The sequence below is a fragment of the Diadema setosum genome, chromosome 8, assembly GCF_964275005.1.
Source record: "Diadema setosum chromosome 8, eeDiaSeto1, whole genome shotgun sequence".
Taxonomy (NCBI): Eukaryota; Metazoa; Echinodermata; class Echinoidea; order Diadematoida; family Diadematidae; genus Diadema; species Diadema setosum.
The window spans coordinates 13,756,561-13,776,349 of record NC_092692.1 but is presented as its reverse complement, the minus strand read 5'-3'; the positions used below and the strand labels follow the sequence as shown (position 1 = coordinate 13,776,349).

The window sequence follows — 19,789 nt, the reverse complement described above, 5'->3', positions numbered from 1 at the left end:
TGAAATAAGCTTCGTAATTCTGAAACTAAAGTAAACTCCATTTAGTGACAAAGTACGGGGTTATGATACAAAAAAGTGGGATATTACGTAATGAACATTGAATAGAAACCTTCCTGCATACTCTCTGGTCATGATAGATCAGCCCAGGGCTTTCCCGACCTCGCATTTACTCGACAGAAACGATAATTCCCCCTGCAACCTGGCTTCGCCACATTATCGGAATAACGAGCCCTGTTTCATTTTCGGATTAACGAACCTTCACAATAACGAACCTGTAAAGACCCATAGTACAATTTAGAATGAACGAACCTTCGGAATAACACCACAAACACCAATACGGATGAACGAATCAGGAGAGGCTTATATGAAGAATTAGTGTATTTTGGAATAACGAACTTTATTTCATTTTCGGATTAACCTAATTGTCATCCGATTGACAACTGGGGGGGGGGGGGGCTTGTCTATTATGTTTGCAGGGAGAAGCCTGGGGTAAGCTTTTACTCTTTGGGAATGTCGACTACGGGATTGCGGAATGATGTGTATCTTTACCTAAATCGCATTTTGTTTGTTTGTTTGTTTGTTTGTTTGTTTGTTTATTGCCTTATATGGAATACTAACAAGTTCGATGTTTGTAAGTGGCAACGTTATTTCTTATGGTATGGCCCCATGTCCCGGATTTATAATGTTCGGTCGGTGACTCATCTGGTCGCTCGGGTCGAACCGCAAGGGGGTAACCATCACTGGCAGACAATTAATTGCTTCCTAACAAGCAAAAACAAACAAACAAACAAACAAACGGCACAGTTTCTCCGAGTCTCGACCATGTCGACCCGAAGCCTCTTCCAAGTTTGTAAGGCAGACATTGGGTGTGCCATCGCGCTGACCTACAGTGGTAGTAATTCTCATTCGCCACACCCAATTACTTTCTAACATTGTCATCGATGTATTTGCATGAGGGGCTTGTGCAAGACAGACACTTCCTACATTCTTGCCAATGAAATACCAAATAAAGACGAGAAAGAATATATGTTTCTATATAGATACTGCGCGTTCGACTTATGCAGATGAAATGATAAATTACGGCATTGTTATTTCCAGACCAAAAAAAATAAAAAAATAAAAAAAAATATATTTATATATATCTTAGGCTAAATTGGTGGCAGCTTATGAACATGATGAAAGAGAATGCACCTGTTGATATCATGCCAGCTACTCGCTATAAAGGTACAGAAGAAATTGTTTGCAAACTGAAAGGAATTCGAAAGGAAAGCAGGGAAATATGACAGAGATAGTGAGATTTTGGCTTTAGTATTGGCTCCACGAAGAAATGAAAAAAAAAAACTGGTAATGCCTTTTTAATCCAATATTTTCCTTTAACTTATAATGAAAATGATAATGAATAACACTTATATAGCGCTTAATACTGATGTTTCTAGGCAACAACAACAACATTGAGGTAAAATATAGCATTGTGTACATATGATATAACAACAGCAACTTATTCATGTCTGCTTCTAATATTGCTGAATTCTCTCAAACAACATACTATTGAGTATCATTCCCCTTTCGTACATCAAGTATATATTTTTTCCTATCTTTTCAGACTGGAATGATGATGTAGCTACTCACTATAACGGTACAGAAGAAATTGTTTGCAAACTGAAAGGAATTCGAAAGAAAAGCAGGGGGAAATATGACAGAGACAGCTAGGTGGTGAAGAAAAAACTGGTAATGTCATTTTAATCCAATATTTTCCTTTTAACTTTTAACTGCTTCTAATATTGCTGAATTCTCTCAAGCCACATATATATTGGGTGTCATTCCCCTTTGTACACCAAGTATCTATTTTTTCATTTCTTTTCAGACTGGAACGATAATGAAGGTTTCCTCGCATGCCAGCCGACGGATCCAGTCTTCTGCCATTGTGACGATGCCTGCTTCGCCTTCCAGGACTGCTGCATGGGCAAATATTTCGCCAACGACCCAGCGACTCAGACCTCCAAATACGACACAGAACTATGGCGTTGTACTCCAGTCTGGCTGTCTGACTACGACGGAAGAAGTTGCTGGCGCCCTTACAATTTCCTCTTGGTCAGCTCGTGTCCGAGATCATGGTCAGACGACGTGATCTACGAGATGTGTGCAAATTCGAGCGAAGAGGAGGACGTGGTCATCTTCGCTGAGGAAGACGGCATTTTCTTTCGCAACTTGGCTTGCGCCATTTGTAGCGCCCCCTCGACGGTTGACAGATCGCTCCGCCAGTACATGAGTCTGCGCTCATGTGGGAACGGCTCAGCGTTGGCAAAATATAATGATACCACGGAAGTGGCTCTCCAGGATGTAGGCTTTGAGCTCTGTGGGGAAATTCTTGTTGAGGCAGGGGATATTCACATGCCACGTGAGTGCATCCTGCCTGATGCTATCGTTGGAAATTGTTCGTCAGAAGACGCTGAGCTCAATGATACTCTTGTCAGAAACTGCCTATCACAGGTTGGCCGCGTCCGGTCGCAAGGAATCGTCTACAAAAATGAGTTTTGCGCAGCATGCAACGTTAATGGAGACAGCTACACGGATCTTTACCTTCCTATGTGCATGACTCATGCTCGTGAAAGACACGACCCGGTTTTATTCTTGCCCGACTTAATAGCTCCAGAGGCACCGGTGCTTTTTCTTTGTCCGCCGGGATTCCAGAGACAGGACTCAGAGTGTGTTCCCGTCGCTTTCACGTGGCCAGAGTGCAGGGCTGAGGATTGGGTTGTCTCGCACACATACCACATGGTAGCAGCAACAGACCCGTGTTTCCGTATGAATGAAACGATAGATCTCTTTGGCGTGACGCTGCATGGCCGCGAAATGAAACGTCTGAACAGTTCATCCACGGTGACAATTGAAGAGACGTTCTATCCTACTGACTTTCGAAGTTTTGAAGCCCTAGCTGGGCAATCAGTGCTGTTTGCCAAAACCCGATTCAAGAGGGAGTATAGATGCTCCGACATGACCTTTTCCTTTGCTGAAATCTGCGGCATTGGATCTAGCGACCTTAAAATGTGCCAATATACAGCATTCGTTGGAAAATACAAAGCGTTTCAACCAGTGCGGTCTGACAATCTCACAATGGTCATGTACGGAGGTACTTACATTATTCCGTCATACACGAGATGGTTGAAACGTCACGCATTGAACGGGTCTTCTCGAAGCTACACATCAATTGATGAGTTTCTGGTGTGCGGGTACGTCAAGCCATTCAACGCATGCCCTTACCGGATTCTTGAGGACGGCACTTTTCATATAAGAGAAGATCAGAAGCTGGTCATAGACCATCGTGTGTTTGCCCCTGAAGACTTCTCCCTGAGGGAAGATGGTTCAGTGAAGCTCTGTCTGGCAGCTGTGGATGAGTTCCTGGACTTCTCTCCAACCCAACGTTTGGTCAGCCACGCAGCATTTGGTTTGTCCTCTCTGTGCCTTCTCGCCACGATCACAGTTTATTGCGCCGTTCCTTCCCTGAGGACGTCTGTCCAGGGACTGTTCATGGTGAGCTTTCTCGGAATTTTCTTCATCTCCCAGGTTGTGGTGGAGTATGGAACAATCTATGTCACCCAGTGGCACGCCCTCTGTCAAGCCGTTGCGACGGTCGGTCACTTCAGCTTTCTCTCCACAGTACTCTGGACGAATGTCCTCGCATGGAGTATGAAGCGCGCACTCGTTGATGCCCTTGAGGAAGTAGGAAAGGACAGCAGGTGTAAGGCGAAAAGAATGGGTTTGGCTTGTCTGTACGCATTTGGTATTCCTACGTTGGTCGTGGTTGTGTGTTTGTTGCTGCATCTCACTTATTCAGATCACGACAGTATGTTCCAGCTGCACTACGGAGGGTCTCGACACTGCTGGATATACCCGATGATAGCCAACAGCGTGGTCATGTTGGCTCCACTTGCTCTCTGTTTGTTGGTCAACGCCATTTTCTTCATTCGTATTTTGATTGGCCTGAGGAAGCACTTGAACACCGCTGCTCAAGTCCTGCGCACGAACACATCAAACAAACCTTGGGTTGAACTATTTATCCACTTAAAGGTGAGGAGTCGAATGACATTTTATCTTCTTGTTTGGAAACAGGTATAGTAGTACATTTGATGATTCAGTCCATTTATAGGCCTACTCGATGTGCGCAAGCTGTCCACAATGAACACCGGTAAAAAGAAAAAAAAAAACATGCAAAGCCTCCAATCTTTATCTTTGTGCATTTGCTGAAAAAAAAAAAAAAAAAAAGGTTATAGAGGTTGTAATTGATTCACTCCCGAGCATGCAGCCGAATCATGTTGTGCGTCTAAAAACTGATTTTAGCAATCGTTATCCTGACGTTAGTTTTGAACAGCTTGGATAAAGCATTCGAAGAGTATGATTTTATAATTCCAATTAGAATTGTTCAAGATGAAAACTAAAATCCCAACAAATGCGGGTATCATCCAGTCGCCCTGACATCGAAGTTGCGTGCACGTGTGTGCGAGTATGTATGTGTGCCTGCGTATGCGTTTGTGCGTGCCTTTAATATGGCCGTCTGTCTGTATGCCTGTATAATGTATTTTTGCCGGTCCCTGATTAAGATAAAATGCACCTCCTTTTATAGTCCTCCCAGCACTATATCTCTCCCCATAACCCTTCAAAAGAAAGAATCAAAATCATTAAATGTGTCCGTGTAGCTGAGCATGCATGTCTGTCTGTCCGCATAAATGATATATGCTAGTACACGTATATTGTGTATTGTGTTAATCTGAATTCTTTTTAAACACAACACAATGCCTTGTCTCTATCTGTATAGGTCGAGAACTCTGTGATATTTGCTAATATGTATATATATATATATATATATATATATATATATATATATATATTGCATCCATCTTGTTCTCTTCTCTCAAAGATATCGCTCCTATTGGGCTTTGGTTGGGGGTTCGGCTTCGTGGCGGCATACACCCAACGACCCCACCTGTGGTACGTCTACATTGGTCTCAACTCTCTCCAAGGAGTCTTGATCTTCGTCGCCTCCGGACTGAATCGGAGAGCGCGCAAACTGTTCCGCGAAAGATATTCCTCTGCTTCATCCTCTCTCTAGGAGAACGAAAGCTATTCATCAACTTTTGAACAATTTTGACTTTTTAACAAATTCCTACTTGTGTGCTAGGAACGTTATGTAATATTCAACCGTACAAGAACGGGGGAGAAGTATTGAGTGTGTTCCCCATTTCCTGTTTTTGCGTTTGTATTGTCTGTTCATTTTTTTTTACTCCCAGCAATATTCTTGTTCATCATTCCATATGACCTCTATTCTAAATTTGGTTTTCCCCATTTCCTGCTTTTGCTTTTGCGTTTGTATTGTCTGTTCATTTTTTTTTTTACTCCCAGCAATATTCTTGTTCATCATTCCATATGACCTCTATTCTAAATTTGGTTTTCCTGCTTTTGCTTTAATCAAAATGTCTGTTCATTCCTTTTTTCCCCTCCCAGCAATAGTCTTGTTGATCTTTCCGTAATGACTTCTATTCTAAACTTTGTTTGTCGATGGGGATTAGTCCGTAACAGGCATTTATTTAGATCTCGAGGCACTGTGCTACGTTTTGCATCTGAAAATAAATAATTCCTCGTTTACGTACCAGTCTTGACGATTTTTTAAGTTTATACATGATATCAAGGTTGAAAAAAAAAACTTTTTAGATTATACTGGGTGGGTTACAGCTAAAGGAATGGGGAAAAATCGAGGGCTACACAGTGTGTCATCATCAATGTCATTCTAATCACAACTTAGTGGGGAATGAAACCCAAATAAACATGTGGATCAATTAAGTGAATGCAGCAACAATAGTAGAATACATCAGTGAAAGTTTCAAGAAATCGGACAATCTTTCAAAGGTCATGTATATTTAAAGTGTTAGTGCCGCCATCACTGAATGAAAAGACTACCACAATCTGTTACGTCACGTAAGGACATTATAAAGAAAACATACAAAACATCAACATAATTTTACTTTTCTGGCATAAAGAAAGATCACGTACCCCTTCTGGAAAGCACGGAGAATAATATCTCCCATGAATGTCAGTTACAAGGAATGTTTTGTGTGGAATTCCCTTTATATTTTCTTTTTATCGTTTTCCATACGTAAACGCCAGTAGTCTTCTCATCCAGCCACGGCCACAAAGAAATATGAAAAATACATAACTTTTGAACGGATTGTCCGATTTTGGTCAAATTTTCGCCGACATGATCCACTAATAATAATAACGGTAATACAATACATTTATAAGGCGCTTAATACGGATGTTTCTAAGTGCACTAATATTGTTGTTTTCATTCACTTCACTTCTGAAAAAAAAAATCTTTTGCAGCTCGTTCTAGAAGCTAAACTGGGATTAGATGTGTGTATATTCAGTGACGTTTGGAAGGATTTACCTAAAAAAAGGTGGAAAGTACTAGTAAAATCATGGCTGCTTGATTCACTGCACACGTATGTTTGAGTTTCCCTTCACTGTAAGGGCTACTTTCTTTAAAGTGTGAATAATAGGCGATTATGCGTGTTTGTGTTCATGTTTATCCATGCACTGTCACTGTGTCATTCGGAAAGACCTCACAGTGCGTGTATAATAGCGCCAAAATGAAAAGTAGAGGGAATGATGGTGCACCTGGCGACACCCCAAAAATGCAAACAATGCGGGGAAAGTGGCGCCGTAAACGGGGGTCCTATTACTATGCTTATGGTGGGTGAAAGAAAAAGTATTCTCACAGTGCAGTTGCACTGATAATCGACTCTTCTGTGTTCGTCGTTTACCTCTCGAAACAAGGAGTGGCACCCCAGATTGAGCCGACAAACAACGCAGTATTCTGATTCACTGTAGCCCGTTCTCGTCAGATTCGTGTGGAGTTGCAAAAAGTTTCTTTCCTTGGCAAAATTACAGACTTGTCGGGACCTTACCAGGAAAGCAACAGTGCTGGAGATGGAAACATCCAAATTTGTGTGAAAGGGATAGTGAGTATTTGTTGAAGAAGTGCTGAACGGACTATTATATTTCATGCACTGCAGCTGGGTCCTGCATACACGACAGTTCCAAGCTCACAAGGTTACCTACTTTCGGGGAAAAATGGCTGAGGATGGTGTACTTCTAAATGGGGACCATGGGGTCGTCAAGAAATCTGTGCGGGCGGCTCCCACGCATCCAAAATATATCGATATGGTGGTCGACGCCATCAAACAGCTGGATGAAAAGAAAGGTGCATCTGTGATAGCTTTGAAGCAGTGGATAATGCAGACCTATCCAGAAATTGACCAGGCGCGACTGAAAGGTCAGCTCAAAATGGCCATCACAAAAGGTGTCGCGTCCGGGATCATCGTCCGGCCAAAAAAGTCAGAAGGAATGGGCACGCTGACCGGCCGCTACAAGCTCGGAAAACCTCCGAAGCCGCCCGCAAAGAAAGCCGCGAAGAAAAAGGCCGCCACGACAAAGAAACGCCCTAAATCGCCAGCCAAGAAGGAGCGAAAACAGAGCGATCAGGACGTGTTTGACTACAGCGACGCGTCGGACGGGAACAACGAGGAGGATAGACCGACGAAGAGCCAGAAGAAAGGCGGGAAGTCTGGGCGGACGACCAAGGCGGCTCCGCGTCCACGGTCAGCGAGTGCAACCGCCACGCCAAAAGCTAAGGCCAGCAAATCCAAACTCATCCGACGCAGCAAATCGCACTCGCCAATCCCCAGCAAATTGAAGTCGGCAGTCGTGAAATCCAAGATGGAGCAAGCCAAGAGGGCGAAAGCCAACAAGCGATCGACATCGAAGTCGCCGGCGAAGAAAGCGACGCCCAAATCACCTGGTAAGAAAGCTGCCGCATCCAAGCGTTCCCCGCAGGCAAAGACCAAACCGAAGAAAGTGTCTGCTAAAAAGGACGGTAAGCCTTCCGCCAGTAATCAGTCACCGAAGAAGAAAGCCAAAAATGCTGCCTCGACGAAAGCGTCTAAAAAGTAAAAAAAAAATAAAAAAAAATGACTGTGCATGATGGAAACTGCTACATCAAGCACCCGCAAATGTGTTTCCTATGAAATCATGTATACATTATTGTGTGATTTGGTGTAAATCTATTCCTTCGTGTTTTAGCATGTTTGATTGATTTTCGTGTTGTTGTTTTTTTGTAGTATGTGGAAATTTAGAATCAAAACGCTAGAAACCTAAGCTGATAAAATGTACGATAGCTAGATATAGCGTTTAACTTTTTAACAATTTACTTCCAATGATTTAACGAGTAGCATATTTCTCTAGAGAACTCGAGAGGACCGAGTGTCATATTTCGATCGGTATAGTTGGATTTTTTTTTTTTTTGATTTGCGATTTATCTTCGTGTTAACAGTGAGGAAAACATGCAAGAAGACTCAATTGCGTCATTTTACAATCAATTAACTTGTGTCCGGTATTTTTCTCTGCTCAACAGGCAGATCGTTTGGTAGAACACCATGTCATCGTACAAGCACAAGTAGTATCGCCTTGGCGGTTAAAGATTGTTACATTATTAATGTACCGTAGGCGGCACTGTTCATCGATGCAGTAATTTCTTCTCGGCTTGTTTCGGTAAGCACTTGTTTCATGCAATGGGAAAACTTTGTCACTGATATCAGATACACGGCGCACCAACAGTGATGCGACTCCTTTTAAGATATTCACAATGTAGCGCATGCAGAACATGTCTGATGTATTTCCTATCGTATACAAAATCGCTATTTACAGTTGTACTTTCGTTTGCAATCTCTGTATCGATTGATTTTATTTCCTTAATCGTATCGTGGTTCATGTGGAACGGCTTAAGTGGTATTTAATTTAGCGATTTTTTTTTTAATGTAGCACCAGCATTGGATTTTGATTTGTGGGTTACGTTTATATTTTCTCAATATTGTGTAGCTCATTATTCGCATTAAACTTTTTGTCTTCGTAATATAACGTCGAGTAAGTGCAGGATTTATTATTACTTTGTAAAGCTGTTTATGGCACTGTACAAACTTAATGTGAATGTTACTCCACGGTCGGGTAGACTTAAATACCGAGTGTCATTAGACATGCAAAACGGTAGGAGCTTCATCAAAATCAGATACAAAATATAAAGTCATGGAAATTTTTATTTTTCATTTTCATATTGATGGCAACCACATGACTCTTTCTATTAATTGATAGAAGAAGTGATCATGTTATCTTTTCACAAATCTATGATACCACGCTTTAATTATTTGAAAATACTGTAATCATTTTTTTTTTTTTTTTGGGGGGGGGGTTGTCGATGACTTAGTTTTCACAATCCCTCTCACATTGTTATCATTAATTGGTTTTTACAACTCTTAGATGCCAAGAATACAATGTGTTCATCGTCTTCAGATCATTTTAAAAAGCGAAAAAGTAAAATTTGTGCGCAGGTCCATGAGATATGTGAGATGATATTACAATCACTTCATCTAATTTGTGTGTAGCGACCCAATATCACTGCTTCCTTGAAACAAAGGATCTTTGGAATTCAGTAATTTCTCATAGTATGGCCGATTTGCTGAAACTTACATAGACACACATAGCCGAGTTTCACTCACACAAGTAATGCACAATGCGCGGGAGATGAGATTCCCATGGCAACGCCGCGAGAAACGTAAAGGCTGTGGCTGTTGTGAGGTGGTGAAGGTGCAGACGTTTGAATCACAACACAACTGAGGAATATTACGTAAACGGCGTCAGCATTACGCGGCCCGGTTAGCCGTACACATGTGTTGTTACTTACGCAACATCTTTCCTTCGGGGACAGTCCATTCTCACCCAGGACATTGATGACTGAATAGAATATCACGTATTTGTATCTGACACACACACACACACACACACACACAACACACGCAAATACACACACTGCACGTAATGAATTATACGTGTTTGGAAAAACATGATACACTTAATATCGATCCTATCGAAGTATAAATCAGGTATCAATATCCGTACTTCGGATGTACATGCGTATATACATTATATCAGTATGCATATATAATGTAATATACATTATATATGTATATATATATATATATATATATATATATATATATATATATAATGTGTGTGTTTGTGTGTGTATATGTACGTATGTATGTGTGTAAGAATGTATATGTAAAGAGAACGAGAGAGAGAGAGGACAAAATAGGCCTGGAGAGAACTGAAGTTCATGTATTGCAACTGAGAAAGAAACTATTGTTAGGTTGTGTGGCGAGAGAAGAGTTTCAGAAAGCATGCCGCCTCTGTGATTGAACTGAAAAAAAAAATATATATATACATATTTGTGTGTTGTTGTTTTTTACGGCAGGCTTGCTCTGCAAAGCACTGTGGTTTTGAAATTTGAGGTCGAGATGACTGCAGTTTAAAACGGCAGAGACATCCGCACAGAAAAAGTCACGAAACGATCATTCATTATGTAAAAACCTCAACAAGGAAATTAACTGCAACGGAAGGTTAACTGCGATATACTAGTTACGAAAGTTTAATGAAGGAAAATTTACACGACTATTCATCTTGACAGACTCAAAATCAAATCATCATAATCTGCATTTGTTCCTGGGGAAAAAAAAAGAGAAAAAGCTTGTCAAACGATACAATTCATATACCACATCAGCTATAATACACAACAACGGTTACAACATTATGTGTGTTGTTCTTATGTAAGAACAACGTTGCTAATACAAAAAAAAAATGGTTTATGTTTTCTTGAGAAAATTCCATAGTAAGCATAATAGTCATTGTATTTTATTATAAGTAGATTTTAAACCGAATCCAAATAGATTCTCTCGTGAAAAGAAATTCAAAGCGGCATCCGCAATAGACCCGCTCATGAACATACTCAAATTTCATGCATACTTTCGTAACAAAAAGTTTGACAAAGACATTCCCTGACAACCAGAAAGATTGTCTTTTGGGGGACATTCCAGACGATTTACATAATTTCACAATACGTATAGTACATAAATATGCGTTGGTGCCATGTATAAATTTGTGGAATTTATCACTGTCTTTGAACAGACAAACCAATACTATACATAATTACACTGAACAAGGATGATGACAATGGAGGCTCACATATTCGAGTAATGTAGCAATGTAATTCTATCACAAAACCTTTTGCTTAACAAGTGTACCGTCACCAATATAATTATGTAGAATTCATGAATGCTTTCTTTTTTTTTTGGGGGGGGGGGTTGTTCTGCTTCCATAAGCACGCAATCATGTATTTTTATGTGACGCTGCTATGTCATCATCCTTGATTATTCACTATGATTTGTTATGAACTCTGAAAACATTCTTATTCCTTGTCCCAATCACTATAAATTCCGTCCATGTATAGGACCTACCCACTATAACAAATTCATAGATGTTCAAGTGCAAAAGTCTAAAAAAAGCATTAGGTGGTCTCCTTTAAAGCATGACCGACGCTTACCCTATGATGCAAAAATCAATGAACTACATAGCGTGCATTCCAAATACAGTATTGAAATACATATGGACAGATGGAATAGGTTGTTGCTCTGTCCTCGTTAAAAAAAAAAAAAAGCAGTCCATAAAGTTGGATACTCTAGTAAACTGGCACATTCCCCAAAGATCAAGCAGTAATGATATAAACTGAATACGAGATGACCACGTATAATTAAGAGAATGTCGACACTAGATTTTGAATTACAGGAAACCAAAATCAGACAGTCGAAGCAAAAGTTACGAATTTCTAAAGTTTTGGTGTTGGACCGCTGGATTAGGAGACTAGAGGTTAAGACGTCATGTAAGGACAACAACACAAAGAAAATATAAAGGGAATTCCACAAAAATCCATTTTTCATGAAAATTGCACATTCCATCGACTTGATACTGACATAATAGGATGTAAAGGGTAGTCATTATTTCCCCTGCTTTCTGAAAGCGGTTAGTCAAGTGCTCTTTCATTATGCTAGAAAAGTGAAAGCATGCTGAATTGCGAGCAGCACAGTTTCATGCAAAATGAATAACCTGAAATAATTGATGAACACATAACGGCATAAAATGCATGTAGCAAATTATACATTATACACATGAAAAGAAAAGAGCAAGGAAGTATTCTTTCATTCACTAACCGGATAAAGCAATAATGTTGTGCACTGAATGCCAATTGATTTGAAGAAAGAAAAGCTGAAAGAAGGAGAAAAAAGGAAAGAGTTAGGAGGCAGGTAAATGTGTTCCTATACATTTGATTTCTTTGATGATCAATGTGTTATTACATGTTAGGGTTTTTCTATGTCCACGTCGGCAAAATTGTCTGCATGACATGAACTTGCGCATGCATCGTATAGTCTTGCTAGCCAGTAGAGGAATCGAGAGCGCATTCACCTGAGTTTTACCGTCGTTCCATCACATCTAGAACGGCATTCTCGTCATACTTAAAGGCCGTGTCACACCTTTCCGGGCAAGCCTTGCGTGCGACTTGGGAAGAACAGTTTTTACTACCCGAAGGTCCCCGCAGATGACCCGCACATGACAGTAACTAGCACATATCTCACCCGTAGTCGCCCGGAGATGCGCACGCAAATCCTTTTTTTTTTTTTTTTTTACCCGCATCCATGTTTAGGCCCTGTCACACATTTCCGGGCAAGCTACGCGGGCTTGTTGCGTGTGGGGATTTTCCAGCATACCGGAAAATTTTTGAGGGCGGACAAAGATTTGGGCAAGTTTTGCATCTGTCTTACTTGCTGGACGCGTTCTACTTAAGTTCTACTTGCGGGTATTCTGTGTGAGCTGCGTGCCAGGCGCGTGGGGGCTGACAACTCAGTGAAGGAAGGAATGGCAGAAGTCCCACAGAATGTCACTATCTTGGCCGCATACGGGGACTGCAAAGTACCTGGGTGGGAGTAGCCTGCGAGGTGCTGCTGCTAAGGGCCTCCTACTGGCGTTCTGCGTGGACCTCTGCGGGCAATCCCCGCGACTCACCCGGAAAAAGTTTTGGTCATGTTCAAAACTTGGTTGCGGGTAAATCGGACTTGCGTGCGCACCTCCGGGCAACTACTGGCGAGATACGCGCTAGGTACTGTCAGGCGCGGACCAACTGCGGAGAGCTCCGGGTAGCAAATTTGTTTCCCCGCAAGTCAACCCGCAAAACTTCCCCATACGATATGACGAGGCCTTGAGCATGCGCAGGTCACACGGAATACACGTAGGTAGAAGGTAAGTAGCACGCGTCTAGCAGGTAACACACAAGTGCGAAACTTGCAAACATTCTTGTCCGCTCGCAGAAAATTGTCCTGCATGCTGGACAATCCCTACTCGCAGCAAGCCCGCATAACTTGCCCGGAAAGGTGTGACACGGTCTTTACTTCCGTCAACTTCGTCAAACATTTTTTTCGCATTGATTATGGCCATAAACTTCAGCTGATGACGTATCTGCTAACAGTATACCTACATTACGTGGAAGAGTTTGTATCAGTCTCTCGATTAGGAAATCCTCCATGTTGGATTCTTATACGCACTATCTTGGTATTACAGCGTATCGTCACACATTTTCACCGGTTGTCCATACAAAAAGGCATTTCTCTCCTCTTTGTTGTGTATAATCACAATTATTGTTCGAGGTGTAGATGTGAGTATAGTCTTGGCATTGAATCCGTGGTTTAAATGTTCGATTTCTGTCGGTTATCTATTACTAATACCTTAGGCAAGATAAGCGGTCCATATCGCTGCTTGCTATGCTGATTAATTACGATTAAGCAGGCGCGGATCATTGTACCACATTATTAGTTCCGCCGGAGAGTCATTCCAGCTCGGCAGATGAAGCGAAAGCACGGCATAAAAACATACCGTAGATATGCTGCGCATACATCATTGAGCTTAATTGTTTGATTTGATAAAAGTACTACCTTAAAAGTCGTTTAAAGCATTATATGAAGAGCTTTACTGTACAGCTACGCGATTCATCACTTATGTACTTCATTGGCAAAGAGACAAAAAAAAGGGAAAAACCCATGTAATAATATACATGTAATAGGAAAAAATCGACATTGCATTGATCTGTAGTGATTTGGCGCTCCTGAACTTCAAAGACAAATTACAGGAAATACAGGCATTATACAGTAAACTCGCCGACGTTGTGTAGCTCAGCAAGTCGACCTTTCGCTGAATCTCTTGAGGAAACAACGATTTAGGGCTGTCACATTCAAGTGTCCATTTTTTTCTGTTTGTTTGTTTGTTTGTTTGTTTTCTAAATTAAGTTGGCGTTCTACTACTAGCCAGGCGCTTTGCCCAGAGACAAGGTAGGCAGAGAATATTGCAGATTGCTCTTCGGAAGTAGCGGTCCGTCACAGCATAGCAGAAAGGATGGGCCACATGTCTTGTGTACAGCATGAACACTGAAGCCTGCATACAGAGGTAACAAGAGAATACCAGAAACCGGTGAATTCTCCCTACATATACAATTTTAATGATTATTACACTAACGATCTGCGCCTATGAATTAATTTTGATTAGTATATATATATATATATATATATATATATATATATATATACATATATTTGTGAAAGAAGTCACCACTACAACAGCTTTTTGGCTTCTCCTGGATAATTTTGCATATGTGAGATATGAGAAAGGAAGGAGAAATCGGGGCGTAGATTCAACTCTTGCGCTTTTCCGAAAAGGAGGAACAGTAAGAGGAATAATGATGTCAAAGCTACGCACCGATTTCTCCTTCCTTTCTCATATATATATATATATATATAGATATATATTATATACATATAACTCGAATTTACTCAATAGCAATACCACTCACTTCAAGCTCAATTTAATTCATTCAACTCGGCACAGAAACAAGAAGAAGTAGATTATTTATACATTTAAAAGCAAAAACAATGCTCATACAGGCGCATGTACGACAAATCAAAGCCGGGACCCGGTTTAATTGAAACAACTGGTGCTTTTAAAGTGGAGTCCAAGACAAACTCATTGAGATTTTGCTTGTATTTTTGTTTTGTAATAAGCTTCGTTTGTTCCGTTCCAATGTTTTATGTTTTCACTGTAGATTGCATTTTACATTTATATATTTATGGATTTTTTCACGCAATGTTGTCCATTTATCTTTGTTTTTTTTTTTGTTTTTTTTTTTTACTTTGATTGTTGTATACCTATTTGCTGGCCTTGCTGAAAAGCAGCTTTTAGCTAATTCAACATCTTTTAACAATGTTTCAATAACGTAATCCCAAACCCCAACTTGTGGATTTCTCGTAATTTCATTCATTCCATTTTGTTTTGAGGCTCTAAACTCTTTCTCAGCACTAGTGAGATCCTCTGTGCTTAGACGTTACTTTCAACAGACTAGATTTAAACGCAATCTGTCAATTTTGACTAGTAAGAAGTTGCGCGTGTATTCTGCATGTATCATAGGAACGATTAATCGTTTGTTCGCCAGTTTTCAACTATTTTTGTACCTTTTTAGCGCCGGTTGACATTGAAACCCCCATAACGTTAGCTACACTCTCCAATGTTCCTGGGACAGAAGAAGTTCAAACGCACTTTCTAAAATATGTATCTACACAAACCATATGAAGAAAGTGTCAAAACCACGAGACGTACCCGATACAGGTTTTCCGACACGCTGTCCGGATTGAGGACGAGATGTAACGAAATGAGTGCCCAGGGGAGACCAGAGATTGTTAAACTGAGGAAGGTTAGAAAGAAGGTGTTGAAGGCGGGAAGAAAGTCTGGCCACAGCGTTCTTCGCATCGTCGACGTCCTATTTGCTCGCCTGTTGCCATCGGAAGCAGAGGGGAATTCAATCGTTACATTCGACAACTGGTCCTTTCTATGCTCTTCCGAATCGGTGTCTTCCTGGAGATCAGCAGAGTTTCTAGGCGAGTCATTGAGGCATACACCTCGCCCTGCTGCTTTGCTATCAGATGTAGTAGATTGGTTCAATCGATCAACGTCCATGGATGAAACTTTGATCATTTCAAAGCTACAGACTTCAGGAGAGTTTACGTTAGTCAGTGCGCTATTGACTACCTTGTTCTGGTCACCCCGACACAAGGTTGCAGACATTAACCCCATTACACCGCCACTTCTCGTGGTTTGTGGGCTCGAAGGAGTAGGTCGTGATTCCCCACTTGTACTGGCTCCCATCGGGCCACTTGCACTGTTATACTGATAAGAAATCGACAGTTCAGGACTGGCTACAGTTGATGATACTGAAGGTATCGGAAGTATCTGACTACGTTCGATCGGTGTCCCATGGTGTACCTCAACGTGTTCTGTCGGCTGACCTACTCTGTAAAAAATGCAACAACAGCTTTTGACGTTGACAACTTGCCGTTGATCCCCACCCTCTCCTGCAAAGTCGACGTGCCCGCGTTGTTTTATGCGCTGGTATATAATTACATTGAGCACGGTGGTGATGGCCAGTGGAAACCAGATGAGAACTGTCGTCACAATAACAACGGAAGCAACACTATCGGCGTACGGGGACCACCAGTCCTTCATACCCAAGTCCTGATTGAGGAGGCTGTGCTTATGATGGATGTCACAATACAACAGCACGAAGGTAGGCCACACCACTGCCGACGAAACATAGATGGCGACCACCTGAGCGAAGACAGTCCACGGGCTGCGTCGTAAGCGATGACGAATGGGCTTGAATACAGCCTGGTATCGGTCGATAGTTAACATCACCACGGTCAGCCAGGATATCTGCAAGAAGACATGGCTGAGAAGCTCATGCCACATGAACAGCTTGTGGTTGCTTTTGAAGTGCAGTCGGTCGTGGAGCACCTGACACATCACCTGTGGCATGCAGGTGATGCTGCCAAGGAAGTCGGTGAAGGCTAGACAGGCAAGGAAGGAGTTCGAGTGGGTCCGCCACTTAGCGTGGTTGAAGAACACCACCAGAACCAGCAGGTTGCTCAGGACAGCCAGGACGGTCATAGAACCCCAAATAACGCCGAATGCCATCTGTCCACCAAGCGCAGGAGACGTGCTAGATGTGTTGAAAGGCTCATCTGTAATCACAGAATTACTGAATTCAGATGCACTCAGAGGCTCCATAGTGCATGGAAGCAAACCTTTCGGATGTATGCTAATTGCCCAGTACAGAATATCTACTGATGCCGTCAAACGCGCTCACATCAGTAAAAGATGTTCTTTGCACGGCAGTCTGCTGAGCTATTGCTTGAATCCTATCATCGTCGCTGTATATATTACGAGCCACCATGTGGCCGGTATGCTGCAGTTGTACGACTTCCCTATTACGCACATGATCGTCCCTAACTTTGTTTTTGTAAAGAGCTGTATTTGTGTGTTTGGATGGGCATTTGTTTAATGCCCATATGCCTTTCCTCATCATCGTAGCCTGTATCCGTGGTAACAATATTGCGTTGCTTTTGTGTGCGTGCTTTTGTAACTTGATGGCAGGATTATTGCGTAAGTCACCATCAGGTTTGGAAGAGGGCTAACAGTCATTTCTGTTTGGGTGTACAGTCGCTCATTATTATGGCAACTTGACAGAGTTCATGCCTGCCACGCGATATGATTGTTCAGCAGTGATTAGATGTATAAAGCCGTTTTAACAGACGTACCTTACATCGGGACAACGTCCTAAGAACGAAAGTCCTAACCTCGCACGTGTGACCAATAAAACCGCAGGAGCTGGAGAGCGAGGGGTACCGTCTGAACAGACACAAACCAAAAACCTCCGGGTAGGTTTCCATAACAACCTATACCCGTTCATGCACGAAAGGGGTGTGGTTAAATCAATGCACATAATCGATGAGCGGTTTGTCATTCTGTTTTGACTATTGTGCAAGAGTGTAAAGTGCATCAAAGGAATGTTACCGCGAGATCGTTTTAGCAGAAAGGTCGTCGGGGTAATGTCGGGGTAATTACCCTAGCTGGCTAGGGTAGAATTGGGCAAAAGTTACCGCAACAACTTCCGAGCAACAGTGGAGACTGCTTTAACAGGCAGAGCGAAAAAAGATTACCCTCACGTTATCGCGGCAACTCTGGCTTGAAAGGTTTTGCTAAAACGAGGCCCCATATGAAATGGACACTACACCTTGCTGTATTTTAACCATCCTCTCGTATCCCTGTCATGTTTACTCGTGTTTCGAAACCTATCTCGTATGTTACCTTCGCGCTCCTTCACCGAATTCAACACATACACTAATGAAAGCCATTTGTTTGTTTGTTCATTTCTATCTTAGAAGATGGCTGGACAGCCCATATTCAGCTGATACGTTAAGCTGGTCTTCCATGGGGTCCAGTTGGATGTGAAGTGGGACCACTTCACGGGGTCAAACACCCTGCTCTTTCCGATGAATGAATGAAGCAGGATCATTTACGTGCATGAGTTGTGACTCTCTCATACACGGGACCTCCATTTTATGTCCTATCCGAGGGAGAGAGTGTTTTGCCTCTTGCTATAGAGGGGACGGTATGTTTACACACAACATTGCTCAGTCCAGACTCGGGTTCGAACCCGGGTCCTTAAGATCGTGAGGCAGACGCGCTACCGACTGAGCCAATTCAACTCACTGCCCACCAAACCGTTGAAACTGTTGAAGAGAACCTATCAAGACGTTAAAGGCCCGGTCGCGATTTTTTTTTTCCGTAACCCTAACGCGTCGAAATTGCCAATTGTGTCACTTGAGCAAAGACTATCAGTGTACTTGGCTGGTTTTGTACGCATGCGCTTGGACTTCTACTGTACTGCTGTACAGTATGTACACATATACCAGTGGCATGGTCGTCTGCTAACACAGAATCAGATTCGAATGTGAATGGCACGTCCCTCAAACATAACAACGGGTTTGTGTGTAGGTGTGTGTGTGTGTGTGTGCGTGTGTGTGTTTAAAAAAGAAGGTGATTCAGCAGCACAAGTGTGTGCGTAAGGCAGATATGGATTGGCTTGAAGTTACTAAGTAATCAGAAAGCCTTTTCTGAGATATTCATGCAGAATTGTATGTCAAGTAATACGCTACGCATGGTTATATACACTGTAGGCCTATATTGTACTGTGTGTAAGAAAAATACGATTTAGAAGCACAAGAGATAAGAATTCAGCTGCTTATATTTGTTCAAATTAATTTCATTGTAAACATGGGCCTGATATCGATGAAATTCTAATGAAGAATATCATTTTTTTCAAAGTTTTTTTTTTGTGTATTATTCTGTTCGCACTGCAAGTACACACTCAACAGTAACACGTTCCCATTAATCGAAGTTCCAGAGGAAAATGAGAAGTGAGGACACAAGTCGTACATGGTAAATTGGAGCTTTATTCGAAGACGTTTCACATGAGCAAGCCATTTAGCAAGTACAGTATATCATTTTACAAAACTCGGCACTCGGTATATCGTGTACAACATAACCAGGGAGGTGACTCACCTGCTGGTATATTAGCAGGGAGGTGAGACTAAAATTCTCTCACCTCCCTGGTAGACGGGAGGGTGCCTTTTTCAAGCTAAGTTACAAATCACTGGTCACTTTCACTGACAGCGATCACTTGTGTTCAGATTATTTATGGGCTGCCTTACGCGGCAGCCTCAAAAGTGGAGTGAGCGTCAGGTGGTGTCCGTTGACAAGCCACGAATGATTTTTTTTTTTGGGGGGGGGGGTAGGATAATAGTGCTGATTGATATAATGATGTATACATAGGCCGTGAGGTAAAAGAAATTTCATTTTAATTAAATTCAATTCGATTTTATTGTCCGTTTCTGGAAATTTGTTTTGTTAGCATGCATAC

At 41.8% G+C, this 19,789-nt stretch overlaps 2 protein-coding genes across 2 annotated transcripts; one reads left to right on the top strand and one right to left on the bottom strand.

Moving 5' to 3' along the window:
- The first annotated feature begins 6,842 nt into the window (after positions 1-6,842).
- LOC140231927 (uncharacterized) lies at positions 6,843-8,348 on the top strand. The gene has a single exon (XM_072312073.1). It carries the CDS (start codon positions 7,057-7,059, stop codon positions 8,002-8,004), a length of 948 nt encoding a protein of 315 aa, XP_072168174.1. The 5' UTR covers positions 6,843-7,056; the 3' UTR covers positions 8,005-8,348.
- A 5,917-nt stretch (positions 8,349-14,265) lies between these two features.
- Positions 14,266-17,094, bottom strand: LOC140232072 (trace amine-associated receptor 6-like). The gene is made up of 3 exons (XM_072312224.1): positions 16,432-17,094; positions 15,631-15,885; positions 14,266-14,415 (listed from the first exon to the last, which is right to left on the bottom strand). Exons 1-3 carry the CDS (start codon positions 17,092-17,094, stop codon positions 14,266-14,268), a joined length of 1,068 nt encoding a protein of 355 aa, XP_072168325.1.
- Positions 17,095-19,789: the final 2,695 nt, after the last annotated feature.

What these genes read in the sequence shown, in the direction of transcription:
- LOC140231927 (XM_072312073.1), top strand. Translation starts at nt 7,057, where the DNA reads ATGCACTGCAGCTGGGTCCTGCATACACGACAGTTCCAAGCTCACAAG.
- LOC140232072 (XM_072312224.1), bottom strand. Translation starts at nt 17,094, where the DNA reads ATGGAGCCTCTGAGTGCATCTGAATTCAGTAATTCTGTGATTACAGAT. An exon ending in CCATCACCACCGTGCTCAAT is followed by an intron (nt 15,886 to 16,431) that starts GTAATTATATAC and finishes GCTGATCTCCAG; the next exon opens with GAAGACACCGATTCGGAAGA. An exon ending in TGTCGGAAAACCTGTATCGG is followed by an intron (nt 14,416 to 15,630) that starts GTACGTCTCGTG and finishes CTCTGTATGCAG; the next exon opens with GCTTCAGTGTTCATGCTGTA.